The sequence below is a fragment of the Chrysochloris asiatica genome, unplaced genomic scaffold, assembly GCF_000296735.1.
Source record: "Chrysochloris asiatica unplaced genomic scaffold, ChrAsi1.0 scaffold00017, whole genome shotgun sequence".
Classification (NCBI taxonomy): domain Eukaryota; kingdom Metazoa; phylum Chordata; class Mammalia; order Afrosoricida; family Chrysochloridae; genus Chrysochloris; species Chrysochloris asiatica.
In genome coordinates, this window is record NW_006408535.1 from 31,817,212 (window position 1) to 31,835,798 (window position 18,587).

Below are 18,587 nucleotides of genomic sequence, written 5' to 3' on the forward strand. Positions count from 1 at the left end.
AGTGAGGTTGGCCCAGGATTGGACATTGTTTCGTTCTGCTGTGCATGGTGTCACTATGAGTCAGTTCTGACTCGATGGCACCTGACAACAACAATACATCATTTTTAGGTTTTCTAAATTCCACGTTTATTAGATTGAAAAATAATAGAATCCCCAAAATATCTAGCTACTTGAAGGATGTCACAATTTCAGGATTTCTGCATTCCCTGTTCGGAGTCCTGTTAGGGTGCTATAGGATAAACACTAGACCACAAGGTCAGTTTGAATAGCAAGGTATCATTTTGCTTCCACATTAGACAGTGATACCGTGCAGATCATTGGCTTGTCCTTAGCAACTAGGTTTATGGGGTTTTAATTTAGATATATACCCTATCACCTGATTTTGTTGGTGTATTTTTGTTTTTGCTGTTTCCTTTGTTTTTATGTGAAGATTAAGAGATTTAGAAACTGTTCATACTCTTCATCCAGGAATCTTTTTTCAATAATTTCTTTGAATTTAGGGTACTAATCATCTCTGTTTATCTTGGGTGGTTTCACAGGCCAGATACATAAAAGGGAATAAATAAATAAGGTAGAGCAAGTGGCACCTGAGATTATTTGGTGATTGATTTCTTAAGTTCTGAGGAATCAATCCTTTTTAATAAATTATATCTAGCAACAATATTAGAATATAAACTCTGAGGACAGTTTCTGTGACAGTTTGTATTCTGAAGCGACTCAGGCTCAATATTTAGCAGATACTCAAATATTCAATGGGAAAATGTATTAATTTGTAGTGATTCTGTTCTTTAGTAAGAGTATGTATTCTACTGTAAAAGACTAAGAAAACCCATACTAAAGGGGGGTGGGGGGAATTCTTTGTTGATTACTGGGAAATTAGGGGTGGGGGAGCGGTTGGGAGGGTAAGGGGGAGCACAGGGCAGGGATTAGACACAGGATAGTTTGGATGCTGGGGAGCGGTGGGCAATATACAAGAAGGGAGATGGGAATGGAAGAACAAAGCTCAAAAGAGGAAACAAATCCGTACAGCAAGAATCATTCCCACCCCCTCCACACACAGAGTAGACAGGGATGGGCAACCTGGACATTGGCTACCCAAAAAAGGGGGAGCCACAAAGGCAAAGTGACTGGCTCACAAGCTTTCAAGAGGAAACCTAGATTCAGAGGGCATGGAGGAAGGTAGAATCTCCACTGAGTAGTAGGTGGGGCTGATGAAATGTGGATGGGTCTCTTGTGATACGATAGTGAATAATTATTATCAGGAATGCTTGTAAGGGTTGGAAATGTAAACGTAGACGTTTTGTAGCAAGGAGGGGAGTGATTTACTTTTCAGCCTAGGAGCGAAGGTCCCTGGGACCATCAAGGGAGAAGAGCGGAGAGCGTGACCTTACCCAGAGAAGCAGTGATGCCAGTGCTGTTTCAGTGCCACATCAGAAGTCCAATGTCTTCTTTAAGTTTCTTCCATTTAATCACAAATTGCCAGTTCTAAAATGAGCTTAGGAGTCTTGGTGTGGCGCTGTAGGATACGTACTTGACCAGAAGGTTATGTCTGAACCACAAGGTAGACTGTTCAAACTCACTAGCCACTCCTCCAAACCCCTATACAGGATCGCTATGAGTCTAAGCAATACCCTCTTAGCAACAATAAAAAGGTAGATAGACCTTTATTCCTAAACTACTATTTCAGTTTTAAGATGATTTTAGGGGATATTTGAGTTAAGATTTGAAGATTATCTAAGGGGAATAATTTCAGGGGTTCATTTAGAGACCATGAAAACCTAAAATTCTCTTCTACATTTCCCCTGTTTTGATCAACATTCTTCTATGGAATCTTTAATCAAAATATTCAGTAATGGTAGTCAAATACCATTATCAGCAAGTTAGTAACAGGAAGTACTAATTTAAGCTGTAACAATTGTTCTTCCCTACTAACTGTTCTGAAATGCAGTAAACACTGTCTCTATATCATTTTGATTTCTAAATTATATATTCAGAATCAAACATATTTAACCTTTTCTTAGTAGAATAATCAATGAAGATTTACTCGTTGAAAGAAACAGTTATCTGCCTTTCACTGAGTGCTAGAAACCTTAAAAAGACCAACAATTTGAAATCTACTAAGAGGCCTAACTAGTTCCAGATATTCGTACTACTAAGATTTATATAGACATAAAAGTACAAACAAGTTTTAAACTTAAAACTGTTCTTTTTTCCTCCCAAACAAATATATTCTTGTGAAGCACTGTTGCTGAAGTTAAGTCCTGTGGAGTGCTATGGTTCTGACCCGTAGTGACCTGTACAGGGTTTCTAAGGAGCGGCTGGTAAGCTTGAACTGCCGACCTTGCGGTTCAAACTGACTTTGCAGTCCAGCACATTAACCCACAGTGCCACACCAGGACTCTGTGAGGCACTGTAAGATAAGCACTAAACTGCTAACTGAAAGGTTGGCTGTTCAAATCCACTAGAAGCTCCCTGGAAATCCTTACACAGGGTCACTATAAGTCAGAGTTTACTCAAAAGCACTTAGCAACAATACTAAATACATGAAATTTCCGTATGTTTAATATGAAATTGCCCAATGGGAAAAGAGGGTTGAGTTTTCTCTACACACCATTATGTTACCCATAGGGGGTAATCCCCTTCAAGAGGTTCTCATTTGAACTACAAGTAAGAAATGCATTTAATGAACCACCTTGTCAATTTTTTAAAAGATGGTATATGACCAGTAACAGTAGGTGGACAGTTCACACCTTCCACCTTCTAGTAAATCCTGTACAGGCTCACTCTGAATCACAATGACTTGAAGGCACTTATTAACAACAGAGGACACACTGGAATTTATGTTAATGAGGTAAGAGGGTGAGAATGGGTATACAACCTCAAGGTTAAAATTATTGTCACTAAATTGTAAATACAGGAATTGTTGGATTCATGTGTTTTGTTGTGTATATTCTCAGCAACACTGAATATTGAGGGAAAAGAAAGGTTATTTTGGTCAAAGCAGTCTGAGGAAAATTGTACTTTTTTTTTTTCGTTCCATTGATCTTTTGATCTGTAGTACTTCACTAGATACTTTATCATCATCACCATCAAATTATTAAATGACCTACTTAAATTTTTGTCATTACATAAAAACTGTTAGTCACTGATTTCTGTAAAAAGATTGTGTTTATTCTTATTTATATCATATTATACTGGAGTCCTGGTGTGGTACTGTGGATTACTGTGCTGGACTGCAGAGTCAGTTTGAACCGCAAGATTGGCAGTTCAAGCTCATCAACTGCTCCTTGGAAACCCTGTTCAGGTTCGCTTAGGTTGGTACTAACTTAATGACGCTTAACTAAAACTCATTTGTTAGTGCCATGGAGTTGATTCTGAGTCATATACTGACTCTGTATAGGGTTTCCAAGGAGCATTTGGTGTTTTCAAATGACCGACCTTGTGGTTGTCAGTCTAGTGCTTATCTCATAGTGCCACACTAAGACTCCTTTGAAGTACCTAAAATAAGGTATTTCCAGAATGAATGAATTGATTGTATTCATTCCATTTATTTGCACATTATGTTAATTATCTGTTATTCCCATTTACCTAACTTAAAGTGGTTTGGAGCAGAATTTGGAATTTAGTATTGGTGAAATGAAGGTGCAGGAAGATGGAACTGATATCAATTCTTGATGAAATGGCAAGGAATGGTTATCATGACTGAGAAAGTGAAAACATAAGCAGAAGTTGATGGTAGTACTTTTAAGGGCTTGTAATTTGTTTGAAAACTTCACAATAAAGGATACACTTGGGCTTAAAGGAAGATCATGTTGTCAGTAGTAGTTCTTTGTAAATAATGTTGTTTTTTCCCCTGAAGAAATGATAGCCTAATGTTGGTCAAGTAAATTAAGAGGAGACAATTGAATTTATTTAAGGATATATTCAGGGTCTTTTATCTCTGGATAGTAAGTTGATAACAACCACTTACTGCTGCTATATTTCTTTATAATTGACTGTTAATCTAGGCATTATATTAAGAATAGAGACTTCTATGTTTTAGCAAGGATTATTTAATATGTGTTCACCTGAATGCAGTTTTTTTTCCTTCTAGTTTTTCAGTTGACGAACCTTGTCAAACACCATGGCCAGCAATGTTACCAACAAGACAGACCCTCGCTCTATGAACTCCCGAGTGTTTATTGGAAATCTCAACACTCTGGTGGTTAAGAAATCTGATGTGGAGGCAATTTTCTCAAAGTACGGCAAAATTGTGGGTTGCTCTGTTCATAAGGGCTTTGCCTTTGTTCAATATGTTAATGAGAGAAATGCCCGGGCTGCTGTGGCAGGAGAGGATGGCAGAATGATAGCTGGCCAGGTTTTAGGTAAGTTGTGAGTTGAATGAATTTTGGGACCATAAAGGTTTTCTGTTGGTGTTTGTCTCTCTTACTCTCAGCACTAAAAGCCTGATATGTTCTGTATATTACATCTTTTTAACCTAATAATAATGTTAGATTGGTGTACATCGTTAGTCCCAGCTACTAACCAGAGGGTTGGTAGTTAGAACCCACTTTTAGTGGCACAGTGGAAGAAAAACATGTTGTAGATCTGCCTTCATAAGGATTGTATCCAAGACAATCCTGTGGTTTATAATTTAAAAATATTTACTGAGAAAATCAAATCTAGTTTCTCTCTAATCAAGTTTTTGCTGATCAGTCAGTCCAAATCCCAAGTTATTATTGATTCTGTTCTTCTCTGGTCTACTTCTATTCTGACATCAGTACATGCAGAACTTGACCACCTGGAGGCAGGCCATGTTTTAGACATTAAAGGAGATAATCTTTCAGATTGACAAGTCTGCAAAAGACCTTCAGGCTCCAATTGCAAATCTTGGGAGTAGTCCCTGTGACACATTTGCTGGCTAAAAATTCAGGGTGTTCTCAACCTTGTGGGATGCCAATCTCTTATTGTCAAGTGTCTCCCAAGGTTCCTTCTCACTTCGGACCTACTGGCTCCCATTACTCCTTTTGTTTGTTAGCCTCCTACCATGGAGTCCTGGTGTGGCGCTGTAGGATAAGCACACTTATACAATTAACAATCCTCCCCCAAACTGAAGATCAAGGAAATTCCGCACCCAGAAAAGACTTCAAGAGTCGATGATGTGAACATTGGATATGTTCCAAAACCAAAATGCAGGATTAGAACCATAGTCAATACAAAATTAATTGCGTCACTGCTGACACACACTTTATTAAACCATTATTAAAACTTAAATTGTATTGCATCCTACAAATGGAGACCACAAAGAAACAAAAAGCTGATAGACTGTTGATCTTTCCAAGAGAAATAGATAAATGCCAAACTTGTGTGCCTAGTTTGCAGGGTTGCATTAGCAATACAGAAAAAAAAACATGGTTGGCTTGAAAAACCAGGTTAATTACATTTGTCAAGAAATAACTGAATCTTCACAATCTTAATTCAAGTGATTGAATTACATCACTACCTCACACACTAACAAAGTCTCTGTGCACAGTAGATGTGGCTCAACAATGTGATTTCAACGTGTCATGCATGAATGTTTTCAAAAGCAGAGGGTTTAGCAGCTGCCAGTTTAAAAGAGTTGACTCTGTATGGTGATCTTGTTTATAACTGTGAAGTGCGATGGTTGAGTCATTGGAACATGCTCATGAGGTTTTACAAACTGCTGATACTCAATGATAATAGGTGGCTGTGTGATCTAGCATTCATGGTAGACATTACCAAGTACCTTTCAGAACTCAATGTCAAGCTGCAGGGCCAAACCAGCTTCTCACATCACTGCTTTCAAACGTGAGAATCATCTGAAGCTAAATTAAAGTTATGGAGAGTACAACTCAACAGGAATAACATGGTGAATTTCCCCACTCTGAAAAGACAGCAACCTTCTCTGACACTTGAATTCATTGGTGAATGTGTGAAATTGAGGCATTTAATGAAAGCACAGGTTAAACATCTTTACAGTACTGTCTGCTTTCAGCCAAGATCCATCTGACTTCAGTAATGATATCCCCTCTTGTTCTGTGTTCTCATTTAATGGAGTTATCAGTGTCAACAACATCTTCATTAGTCATAGGAGACAAGGTCATCAACATGGGGAGGAATCATCTCATTGCAGTTCGTCTCATCATCTCTAGTTTCTCCATAGTGTGTTAACACTTTACCTATTGTAAATTCATTCCCAGCCTGCTGTGGCTGACTGTCCTCTGAGCCACCACAATACAGGCAGATGCGTTGTGACAAGAAGCATTTGTCTGTCTCATAATGGACATTCCTTGCTTGTCTCTCAGTTTTGTTATTGCTTTGATTCACTTCATGTTGCCATGAAAAAAACACTTAGGTTAATTGGCTTTCCACTTCTCCCTGCAATTGCCTTGGCAGGGCCAGACCAAATGACTTAGGAGTCTGTTTTTCCTCACTCATAATGTATAGGGTTTCCGTGGGTTTCTGTTGAATTCGACCCACCAGCCTTGTGTTTCAAACAGACCTTTGGTCCAGTGCTTAATCATCTTACAGGGCCTCACCACAATAGGTGCTTAAATATATGCATAGAACCTTTCCTGGATAGGTAACCCATTATCACTTACTGATACTTTTTTCCTGAAATAGGACAAATTGGGCAGTTTGAGCAGAATTACATTGAGAGTTGAAAGATACTTAAAATAGCTTTTTACTTAATCTTACTGAATTTTTTGATTACAGCAGAGTACAAAACGAATAAGAATTAGGCTTGTCAAATTCTAAAGCTTTTTTTATGTAATAAATGAGTGGGTATGTATGTATTTCATCCTTAATTCTTTTATATGACTGTACCTTTAAAAGCTGTAAACATCTTAGTTTTTTTCTACCAAAGTTATTAAAATTGTTTGGTTTTGATTTTCTAGATATTAATCTGGCTGCAGAGCCAAAAGTGAACAGAGGAAAAGCAGGTGTGAAACGATCTGCAGCGGAGATGTACGGGTCAGTACCAGAACACCCTTCTCCGTCCCCTCTACTCAGGTCCGGAACTTTATTATTTATAACTGCATTGTGTCCATCAGTGGGCATCTTCTCTTATCTGTTTTCTGGATTTGGGGATTTGGGGAGGTGGGGAGGTTAGATGTTGTTTCTGCTTTATTTTGTTAAAAGTAATACTTTATTAATTAATTCTATGTTAATATGCCTCCTTTTATCATTTCCCAGAGAATTAACTAGAATTCTCTGAGAGTCTTTAAAATACAGTTTGCTGTTCACAACATAAATTGAAATGCTTCAGGGGGAGGGTGTTTTAGGGTCTAAGAAAGGGGAAGGACTTGTGGTAACAATGCTGCACTGGCCTGTAATTTTCAGTATTCTTATTCTTTTAGCTGTTATGTGTTGAAATTTTATCAAACATTCATGTGAATTTACCAGTTTGGCTACTTTATGTCCAGTGGTCTAGGATGATAAGCAATCCTTTTGAGGAAAATAGTTTGAGACCTTTATTTATTGTTTTGAGTGTTTGGAAAGTATTCCATGCTAAAGTTGATTTGATGTATTTGTTGTGATGTTTTGGCATAGTTGTTGTTTTTTTTTTTTTTTCCCGTCTACTGTTTTGATTTTTTATCAGCAGCTCCAAAAGTAAACCTCTTTGTTACTTACTTTTTCAGCTCTTCTTTTGACTTGGACTATGACTTCCAGCGGGATTATTATGACAGGTATGTTGAAGGAATTTTCTCTTTTGGTTTCAATCTGTGAAGTGTAGTAAGTTTTTTGCTCTTTTATGTAGTAATAAACTTGCCCCCTCTTTTTAAAAAATACTGTGAATTATATGATAGTTTACATGGGAGAACATTAGCTTTATACTCATTCTATTGTATATCATTTCATTGCCATGGTTACAATTCCCTCCATGCATCATCAACCAACCAAAGGGTATACCCTACAAGTCCTCTCTGTCCCTCCCCTCCCCAAGTCTTAAGCACACAGCCACTCTCCCTCTCTGTGTCTAAAGTCCCCAGAGGCTCCATCTCTCCATGTCATCGTCTCTGCCTCCATCTCTGGCATCACTGCTTCTCTGGGTAGGGTCCCACACTCCGCTCTTCTCTCCCTTGATGGTCCCAGGGACTTCCACTCCTAGACTGCAAAGTCAACCACTCACCACCTTTTGCTACAAAACATCTACCTTTACATTTCCAACCTTCACAATCAATTCTGATAGCATTTATTCACTATTGTACGACAAGAGTCTTAATCCCCATCGCCTTTTATCAGCCCCATCCAGACAGATTGGATATTCAGTAGAGATTCTACCTTCCTCTGTGCCCTATGGATCTAGGGTCCCTCTTGAAAGCTTGTAAGCCAGTTATTTCTTGCATTTGTAGCCCCCCAACTTGGGTAGCCAATGTTCAAGTTGCCCATCCCTGTCGTCTTCTCTGTTTATATAGGGGGTGGGAATGATCCTTGCTGTAAAGATTTGTTCACTCTTTTGAGCTACTGCATCCATATGTGTAGGTCAAGTTCATCAAATTGCATCAGATTATTCTTTTTTCTAGTTGGAACTTTTCTTTTTATAGTAATGAATAGTAAATGTGATTTTAAACTAAGTATCTCCACACAACAAACATTCAGAAGTAGGCAATAAGGGTGACATTTCTGTTGATGTCTAACAGTTCATATATTGTCAGTGCATAAGGGGCTGGCTGTCTGGTATATGATTTTCACTTAGTTTTGTAGAGGCAAGTCATTTTTACTTTGGATTTAGTTAAGATACCAAAAAAGGAAGTGATGCCTATCTGAGTTACTTAATGATGACAGTGGGGGGGGGGGTTCATTAGTCTTTCTCTGTTCTCTTCATTATTTTTCTGTTGTATACTTCCCACTTGACTTGGAATATTCCATGTTTGTTTGGCATGTTTTGTTTTTTTTTCCATCTGCTGCTATTTTTGTATAGGGGGAATACAGAAACACTGAAATGACCCCTTTAAAACCATATATCCTCCTTAGAGCCAACCAACTAACCCACAGAATTGAATGCAGTAAGCATGCAATTTTGTATGCCATGGGTTAGCAATAATACTGTCGTGAGTTTGCAGTAATTGTATTGTGGATAGATGGCGATGACAGAAGTTGGAATAATTATCCTAATAACTGCTTTCACAGTCGCTTTATTTCCTATTTGAAAGTCATGAGAAAAAAAATTGGAAATTGAGTTGGATAGTATTGGGTGACAGCTGGCACTGAATGATGCATTTAGATTTGATTTTGGATGATTTATTGGGGACATTATTTAATGTCATTAAACAGTATATAAACCTTTATTGTCCATATTCATGTATGACTGATAAGCAGTCCAAATAGATTTTTGCTTTTTCTCATCTTGGAGATTGTGTGTGTGTGTGTGTGTGTGTGTGTATAGGTATAATGATTAATACTTGTTATTAATGTAAAATTCCAATTGGATTATCCTTTGTTTTTGACATAAAATCAGTAGCATTTTAAGAATGCTCACAGAAGAGGAAATACTTGAAAGAGAAAATCATGAAATGGAGTTAGGAAATGGAATTCAAGTCAGTCAATAAACAGCATGAGCAAAGAACTGAAAATAATGTATGCTGATTTGGTTTAGAATAAGGGGAGAAAGTTTGGAGATCTGCATTGTATATAAAGTTCCTTGAATGACACTATAATAAGATTTTTCACTGAAAACATCATGAAAATGGGATTATCATTTGTCCTTAGTGATTTGCTCAGATTTTATGGTTATGTGTGAAGACTTGATTTAGAAAATAGCTTTTTTATTTAATTGAGAGACTTTAAAGAAGAAAATGGTAGTGGTGGTGGCTATGTGCCGTGGAGTCGTTCCGACTCATAGTGACCCTGTACAGGGTTTCTGAGGCTGTAAATTTTTACGAGAGCAGATTGCCTCATCTTTCTCCCGTGGAACAGCTGGTAGTTTCGAACTGCTGACCTTGTAGTTCGCAGCCCAATTTGTAACCACTAGGAAAAACAGGCAAGTTTAGAGTTAAGATCTGAACACAGCTTTGATAGTGAAAAACCTGGTTGTGGTTGTGTGAGAAGCTTAGTGATTTTGTGTGAAACTACCCTTAACTCTTCATTAGCCACATTTTAATGGCTGTATGCTCTGTCCCACCTGTTGTTGTTAAGTGCCGTCTAGTTGATTCTGACCCATAGTGACCCTGTATAGGGTTCCCAGGAGCAGCTGGTGAGTTTGAACCACTGACCTTGCAGTTCAAATGACTTTGCATTGTGATGCGTTAGCCCACCCATTTGTAGGGATTCGTAAATCACTAGTCTGACTATTTTTTGTTAGTAAGTACTGGCATGTTTCTATAATAGAAAGCACTGCTCCTCAGAAACCTTATATTTGGATTGCTATGGGTTTACATTCGACTCAAAAGCACTTAATAACAACAAAGAGAATCTAGGCCCTTGTGGCACTGTAGAAAAAGCACTGAAATGCTAAAAGGTCAGTAGTTTAAAGCCACAAACTACTCTTCAGAAAACCCTATATTAGGGTCTTTATGAGTTGGAGCTGACTCGGTGGCACTTAATAACAGCAAGAGAACCTAGTGTGCAGTCAGAGGTAAGAATTCCTAAAGAATTAAGAGTAGTTCTGTTTCTGTGGTTCTCCTTTTTCTTTATTAAAATCGTATCAGAAATTCTGATACAGCCTACCTTTTAAAATACAATTTCTAGGTGATCATGGACTTGTAGGTAAGAAATTCTTCTTTTAAATGACAGATCTGTAATAGTGTACACCTTTTACTCTGCTAATAAGACTTTTTTTGTTTTACTAAAGTCTTAACTGTTGCAGGACACAATATGACTGCTGTAAAGGCATATATACACATTTTGCAATGCAGCATTTTTCAGGTGTAATTTAATAGTATCAAATACATCATCGAGTTGGGTAATCACTAATAGGCAGATTTTTTTTTCAATCTTTCTGTCATTCCCTCATGAACAGTTTGAGACAAATGTTTTAAATGATCGATTTTGAAGGGCTTGTTTGTAAGAGGAGAGGAGGTGGAGACAGTAGGAATGATGGTGATATGTATGTATATATTTGCAGAAGGAAATTGGTGGTCATACCTCTGCTGGCCTCACTCAATTTTTTAAGAGGTAGATAATATCTGTATTGTCTAATATTATTGTTTGTCATATCAGTGAAAAGGAATTTTCCTCTTCCCATTCTAACCAAAGCCAAGAGAGCTGATGACTGATGGAGCAGCAGTAACCACTTAGTAGAAATGAACAGTGTTTATTTTATCAAAAATTTTAGAAGATGAGTCAATGCTGGGAGACGAGTGACTTCTGTCTCATATCTACCCAGTATAGGGTTTCCAAAGAGTAACTGGTGAGTTTTAACAGCTGACCTTGTGGTTCAAACCAACATTGCAGTCCCGCATTTATCCATTCATCTAGCCTTTGTTAGAGATTAAAGTTGTTGATTTTAAGTGCCTTGGAGTCAGTTCCAACTCATAGGATCCTGTATAGGGTTACCTAGGAGTGGCTGTTGAGCTTGAACTGCCAACCTTCCAATTCAAACAGACCTTGCAGTCCAACACATTAACCTGCAGCAACCCACACCAGGACTCCAGAAGTTAAATTGCCTGTTCATATAACAAAAGTGATACTAATGTGAAACTCATGAAACCAAACTACTCAAGCTTTTTATTTTCCCCCTTTCCAATTCAGTCCCAGGAGAACAAGTTACATTTTAAATTCCGAGGATAAAATGGTCGACAGCAATTCCTCCTCTGTCCTTTCTTAGCCTTGATTCTTTTTCTCTTTTCCACACTTAGGTTCCTCTTCTGAGAGGATACTTTTCTACTTTGTTTTCTTTTTATGCTTATGCTCTTGATTGACACTATTTCCATTTCTAGCTTCGTTTCCTTTTCTGTTTATGGCTGGCTTTGATGGGTGGTGTGGTGGTGGTTATGTGCTGTGGAGTCAGTTCTGACTCATAGCGACCCTGTACAGGGTTTCCAAGGCTTGATGGGTACTGGTACTGATTTCTGAGAAGTACTTTTCTAATTTCCAGATTCTCCATGTATGAACCACAATTAAATTCTTGCTGACTAAGATCCAGGACTACTGTTAATTCTGTGTAGTTTATTGTCATGAGCTGACAGTTGCTGAGATAGCTGGTTTTATAGTATTTGTGGAATGTTATATGATCTTGGACATAAGTATGATCTGTTTCTGATGGGAGTGTTTGATTAGGCATTCTTTACTGGGTTTAGAATCAACCTCTTCTTTATACCCAAAGCTGTCTAAAGAGTATTCTCTCATCTTTCTGAAACAGGTCTTTGGCTGGCTTTCTACACTTTATGTAAGATCGTCAAGCTCATCTTGGAAAGAGTCATATGTCTCATTTGAATGCTTCATTAGATTAACAAAAGTGATTGTCCTAATCAGACTGAGAACTTGGTCAAGATATGTGATTATATTTTCTCTTTAACTTTTCTAGTTTTCAGCATGAACTTCCCACACAAATTGTGCAGTAATCAGGGAACTTCTGTGAGGTAGGGGTGGATGTCTGCAACTATACTGTCCCTATTCTGCAGGATCTACCTATCAGCCAGGGCATAGGCTGGGCTTGAAGTGTTGGAGAGGTAGGAACAATTGCAGCCTACACTGCATATAAGACGTGGCAGAAGAAGCTAGATAGAGATTTAAAAGGTTACTAATTTAACCATTTTTAAGTGTTTGCAGGAGTTTTCAAAAAGTTGATGGGAAAATGGCACCTTTTACAATTCAGTGACATTAATCATAATTCACCGTATTGTTATCCGTTGTAAGTTTTCAGTCTTCCCAAATGTCAAGTAGGTACCCCTAAAGGAATAATATCCTATTCTTTCTCACCTTTGTAACAGGCTTTTCCACTAACAATTTTTCTCGCTATGCATTAGCTAATTTTGGATACTGTGCATAAGTTAGTCTTCCATTGTTCTTAAGCATTTCTCTGAAATACCATTTCTTTTGCAAGTAGTTCAAATGCATTTTTAAAAACTGATTTTATAAATATCACAGCACCATTTATATTTAAAATAGTTTACATAATTTCTAAATATCATTTAGTGTCTTGTCAGTTTTCCACTTGATTTTGCTGGTTGTATTTTGTGTCATTTAACATGTTCTCGTGCCATGTCTTATTTCCCGTACCAAGCTCTACTGGTAGGGGACTTTGAAGGGTTGATAAAGTTCAGGTTCTATTTTCTTGTCTGTTTTCATTCTTTTTTGCTGTGTGTAGGTAGGGTTTAAGAAGTGACCATAACGTCTCAGGTGTGTTATACACTTAGATCATGATTAAGAATTTTGACAAGAGCTATAAGAAGGAAGACGAAGACATTGGGTTTTCGTGTATCAGGAATTGTAGGTGGTTTAATGTTGATATATGCTCAAGAAAATTTGCGTGGCTTTTGATTTTTTGTACTTCTTGATTTTTGTATTTTTGATTTTTTTGCATGGCTTTTGATGTTTGTAATGGAGTGTCAAATTTTGTGTATTTTAAAACTGAAGGCTAATAGATTTTAAAATTACCTTAGTCATTTGTGTGCTGTCTTAGAAAACGAGACAATAGGATTATATTCTGTAACTATAATGCTGTTCTCTGAAGTTTGGTTAGAAAAGCTTATCTGATAAGAAAGATTGCCTTGGTTTTGGAAAAATTGTTAGTGAAATATTTTTGTTCCTATTTTAAAGAACTTCAGATTTTGTGTATTCCATTAGGACTGTCAGAAAGTTTTATATGCTCAAAGACACTTATTAAATAGTGGTTGTTATTGGTTTGTTAAGTGCCATTGAGTTGGTCCGACTCATAGTGACCCTGTAGAGGGTTTCCAAGGAGTGACTGATGAGCTTGGACTACCAACCTTGCAGTTCAGACTGAGTTTGTGCATTAACCCACAGTGCCATGCCAGGACATCATTGATAATGCTACTTAATATTTTAGTAAGTAGCTCTGGTAACAGCGGTCATGAGTTTGGTTGCCAGCCTAAAGGACATCAGTTTGAAATTTCCTGTTGTTCCATGAGAGAAAGATGAGGCTTTCTGCTCTTGTAAAGATTTACAGTCTGAGAAACACTATACAGAGTTGAAACCAACTTCACCGTATATAACCACCAAAATTTAATCTTATCTAATTCTAGTGACCCTGTTTTATACGTTTTAGTTGTTAAAAACCCACATGATTTTTTGCTTTTAATTTGTGTAAATTGTGCTTTCATTTTTCTTCTTAAGGCCATTCCTGCTGTTTTAGGTTTTGGAAGTTGTTTGATGAATTTTAATTACATTCTACCACTTTGCAGTATCCATCAACTTTGTTGTGCATATTTTATCACTCCCCCACCAACTTTTTTTTTTCCTGGTAGGAATACAAGCCAAAGGTTGCTTTTAAGATTGATATTCCTGGTGGGGCCCAGTTTTGTATATGATGTTATGTATTGAAGTTTTGATTGTTGATGATAAAGTTTGGTAATCTGTCAGATCCTGAGTTACTGTGGTCAAGTGCTGTCAAATCTATTCTGACTGACTCATAGAGACTTAAGTTTCAGAGGAGCAGCAGGTGGGTTTGAACTGCTGATTTTGCAGTTAGCCAGTACAGTGCTTATCCTAGAGAACCATACCAGGACCTGAGAGGTTGTTGTTAAGTGGTTGAATATTGACCATTTCATTTTGCTACAGTGACTGTATTCCTTCCATCTTTTTTTTTTTTTTTTTTTAATTTTTCTGCATCAGTGCCATTGAGTTGGTTCCAACTTGTAGCTAACCCTGTTTAGGGTTTCCAAGGAGCAACTGGTAAGTTTGAACTAACCTTCAAATTCAGTGCTTATTGTATAGTGCTGAATCAGCACTCTTAGGACCTGAGAGAAGGATCCAATTAACAATTGGATCCTGTTGCTTCTTGAAAGATGATGCTAGAGTAATTATTGTACTGCTAGCTCTGGTAACACAGTGGTTATGAATCGGGCTGTGAACCTCAAAGTCAGCAGTTAGAAACTACCAGCTGTTCCACGGGAGCAAGATGAGGCTTTCTGCTCTTGTAATGATTTACAGCCTCAGTAACCCTGTTACAGGGTCACTGTGAGTCAGAATTGACTACCCGGCACATAACAACAGCAGCCTTATATTGTTCCTTTTAACGTCTTTATATAGTGACTTTTCTTCATTTGTTTAAATCTCTTTCCATATTTATTTTTAAGGTAATTTCATTTTTAAATCATTGGTGATTATTCATTTGTGTGCTGTTGTGAAACAAAAGTGTATTCATAATAAATTTTAGCACAGCTTTGAAGCTATTCAGATTTAATTGTTTTGGGACCCTGTTAGACAGCATAGACTGCAATTTTAGCACAAAGCCAACCAAATTATTAGTTTACCTAGGAAATTATAGTTAGATTACCGAGGGTAAAAGGGAAGAAACTAATGTTATCTTTTGGTAAATGGCATTAACTACACTTCTAAACTTCTTAAGAAATGTAATCCCCAAAACAAGAAGCGAATTGACATAACTAGAGAAAGGATTACATTTGGGGACATTAAAACTTTTCTGATTTTTCTTATGGGAAAGTTATCTAATAGTCTGTCAAACTAGGAAACAGTCCCTCTCGTTTTGCAGCTGTGTTTAGAGGTAGGTTTTGATTTGTTGCTGGTGATTTGTGAGATAATTAGAAATTTTCGGATGCAATTGTCATAATTGATACACATCCTTTACACACTATGCTTAGTATCCCTCATTGGTAACATTTTGCAAAACTGTAAGATGGCATCACAACCAAGATGTTAAAATTGATGCTCACGTTTTCCCCAGTTTCAGTTTTTCTTGTATTTACAGATAAGGATCCTCTGATAGCACTGTGGATTAGATTTTGGATTGCTAAAACTTCCAGCCACTCTGTGGTGGGGAAATGAAGCTGTCTGCTCCTGGAAAAGTTAGCACAGTCTTTTAACCCTTTAATTGACTTTTTTGCTCCACATAATTTCCTGGTGATTCATCTTAAGTTGTTATCAATAGTTTATTCATTTTTATTGCTGTATAGTGTTTCATGGTATGTATGTACCATTGTTTGTTTCGCCCTTCACCTGTTGAAGGTCATCTTGACAGATTCCAGTTTTGGGCTGTTAGAAATACAAAGTTTCTGTGAAAATTCATGAATAGATTTTTGTGTGAAAATTGATTTGGTGGCACTAAACAAGTGGCATGTGGAAGCACTTGCCTGCTAACTTGAAAAGTTTAAACCCACTGTCTCAGTTGTTTGTAGAATGATGTGTGTGTTAATATGCTTTCCTAAAGAAGACCAGCCTTCAAAATCTGTGTGGTTGTTTGCTTGTGTCATAGCTTGCTATCAGTTGAAATTGACTCCGTGACAACTAGAATTGTATTGAATGTTTTGTTTTTAAAGAAATTACCAAGCTGTTAACATTACTATCAACAATGTATGAATGATCCAGTTTTTCTAAATTTTTGACAGGAATTGATATTCTCACTTGTAAATTTTGGTCATCTTAATAAGTAATCTTCATTTTCATTTCCCTGTGATTAATGATGAAAAAATATTTCCATGTACTTATTTGCCATCGGAGTCCTGGTGTGGCACTGTTCTGAAAGGTTGATGTGAACCACAAGATTGCTGGTTGAAATTCACCAGCTGCTTCTCAGAAACCCTATACAGAGTCACTGTGTTATAATTTAGATCATACTCCTTTGGTTGGATATGGGGTTTAGAAGTCTTTTCTTCTGGTATTTAGTTTGTTGTTTGCTTCACATAAGTTTTCTCAGAAAAAGTTTTGTATTTTCATGAGTGAGATAAGATCTAGTGGTGGAAGTAAGGGTTTGTAAACTTGTGCATACCTGGAAGAACTTTGCAGATAAAATTTTGTATTAAGTAGCAAGTGCAAGTACACCTTAGAATGGCAAGCATTTAAGAACAAAAGGCAGCATTTTCCCAAGGACAAACTTTAGAAAAGTTAAGAAAGAAAATCTTACCACGATTGTATAGGCATTATTGGTCTTTAACTTTTAACTGTGATTGCGATTGCAAACCATTGGAAAATTTTGAGCAGACACATGAGAGGATCTTGTTTAAATTTTAACACAATAATTTTGATTACTTTGAGAATATTAGGTGGCTTCAAAGAGTTCACAAGACTTCATTGAAAAATTTCATTCTTTTTCAAGTTCCAGTTTTTAAGCCCGCTGGAGTAGAAATGTAGCCATAGGTGACAAACAAGAAGGTGGATTTTGTTGTTAATTTTGAGGGTTGAGATTGGAGTTAAAGATGCTACCAAACTTTTTGACTTGAACAAACATTGAAAATTATATTTACAGAGATGGGAAAATTACACAGGATAAGAGATGAATGAGCAGATTCATTATTGGACATCTTGACTGCTAGTGCTATAGTGAGCACTGTACTGATAACCCATAAGGTTAACAGTTAAAATCCACCATCTTCTCTGTGGGAAAAGGTGTGGCTTTTTGCCCTTGTAAAGATTTATAATCTCTATAGAGTCAGAATTTACTTGATGGCCCCTAACGTTAGACATCTACATGGAGATAGGTCAAGTGGCACTTAATGAGGTTTAGGCTAGTCCTCTGTTCTGAGGTATGAGTGTGAAATCATTAGCCTGGATGAATGGATAGAAAAGAGTCCTCTTTGGAACACACTATCTTCTAAAGGAGGAATGAGCAGAAGAAACAGAATACTACAAAGAAATTAAATTAGTAGCACAAAGAATCTTGGAATGCACACAAATAATATTTCAAAAAGTGTAGCGTGGTATACTGTATTGAATACTATTGGCAGCTAGCTCAAGTAATGTGAGGATTTAGAAATAAATGGGCTTTTGAGCAATGAGATTATTTTTGATGAGCTTTCAGTGTCATGTTGTGCCAATAACTTTACAAGGCATGATGCGAGGGAGAATGTGGAGATAAAAGAATGGAGACAGTTTAGAAAACTTCCATTTTGGGGGTAGTTGTTGTTAGGTGCCATTGAGTTGATACTGACTCACAAAGATCTTATGCACAGCAGAACGAAACACTGCCTGATCCTGGGCCAATCTCACTACTGTTGCCACTCTTGAGTCCATCAGTGCTGCCTCTTGGCCAATCCATCTCGTTGTGGGGTGGGTGGGGGTTGTCTCCAATTTGCATAATTTAAAGTAGTGTCAAATTTTTGGTGTATGGTAGAATTGTATTATTTAGTCATTCCTCAGATGATAATGATTTTTTTTAAATCAGTAATTTAAAAACCTACCCCATCTTCCTTAGGTCATTGGCAGATATTTTTGCCCCTGCTGATACATAGTTTCTCATGAAGAAAATGGTTATTTAATTTGCACTTGTTGGTGTTTGAAGTTGTCATATTGAGTTTTCTATTGTTGCTTTGACTAAGGAGGAGGAGGTAGTAGGGTTTTTTCCCTTCTTTAGCCTCCTCTGCGTTGTGTGACTTCACAAGCATTCACTGTAATTTTTTTTTTTTTAAATTAAATGTTTTTATTTTGGATTGAGTGAAAGTTTACAGGGCACATCATCAGCTTCACATTCAACCATTCATATAGCTTGTTTCATTACATTGATTATT

At 37.1% G+C, this 18,587-nt stretch overlaps 1 protein-coding gene across 2 annotated transcripts in view; it reads left to right on the top strand.

Annotated features, from left to right (window-relative positions):
* Positions 1–4,114: 4,114 nt before the first annotated feature.
* LOC102831930 (heterogeneous nuclear ribonucleoprotein C-like) overlaps positions 4,115–18,587 on the top strand; it is a 19,338-nt gene continuing 4,865 nt past the window's right edge. The window contains exons 1-3 of one of the 2 annotated variants that reach the window (XM_006835471.1): positions 4,115–4,364; positions 6,900–7,014; positions 7,644–7,691. In XM_006835471.1, coding sequence (XP_006835534.1) covers positions 4,124–4,364; positions 6,900–7,014; positions 7,644–7,691 — 404 coding nt within the window. In that variant the 5' untranslated portion in view covers positions 4,115–4,123. The remainder of the gene's footprint in view (positions 4,365–6,899; positions 7,015–7,643; positions 7,692–18,587) is intronic. The other variant, XM_006835470.1, reaches the window with a different exon arrangement.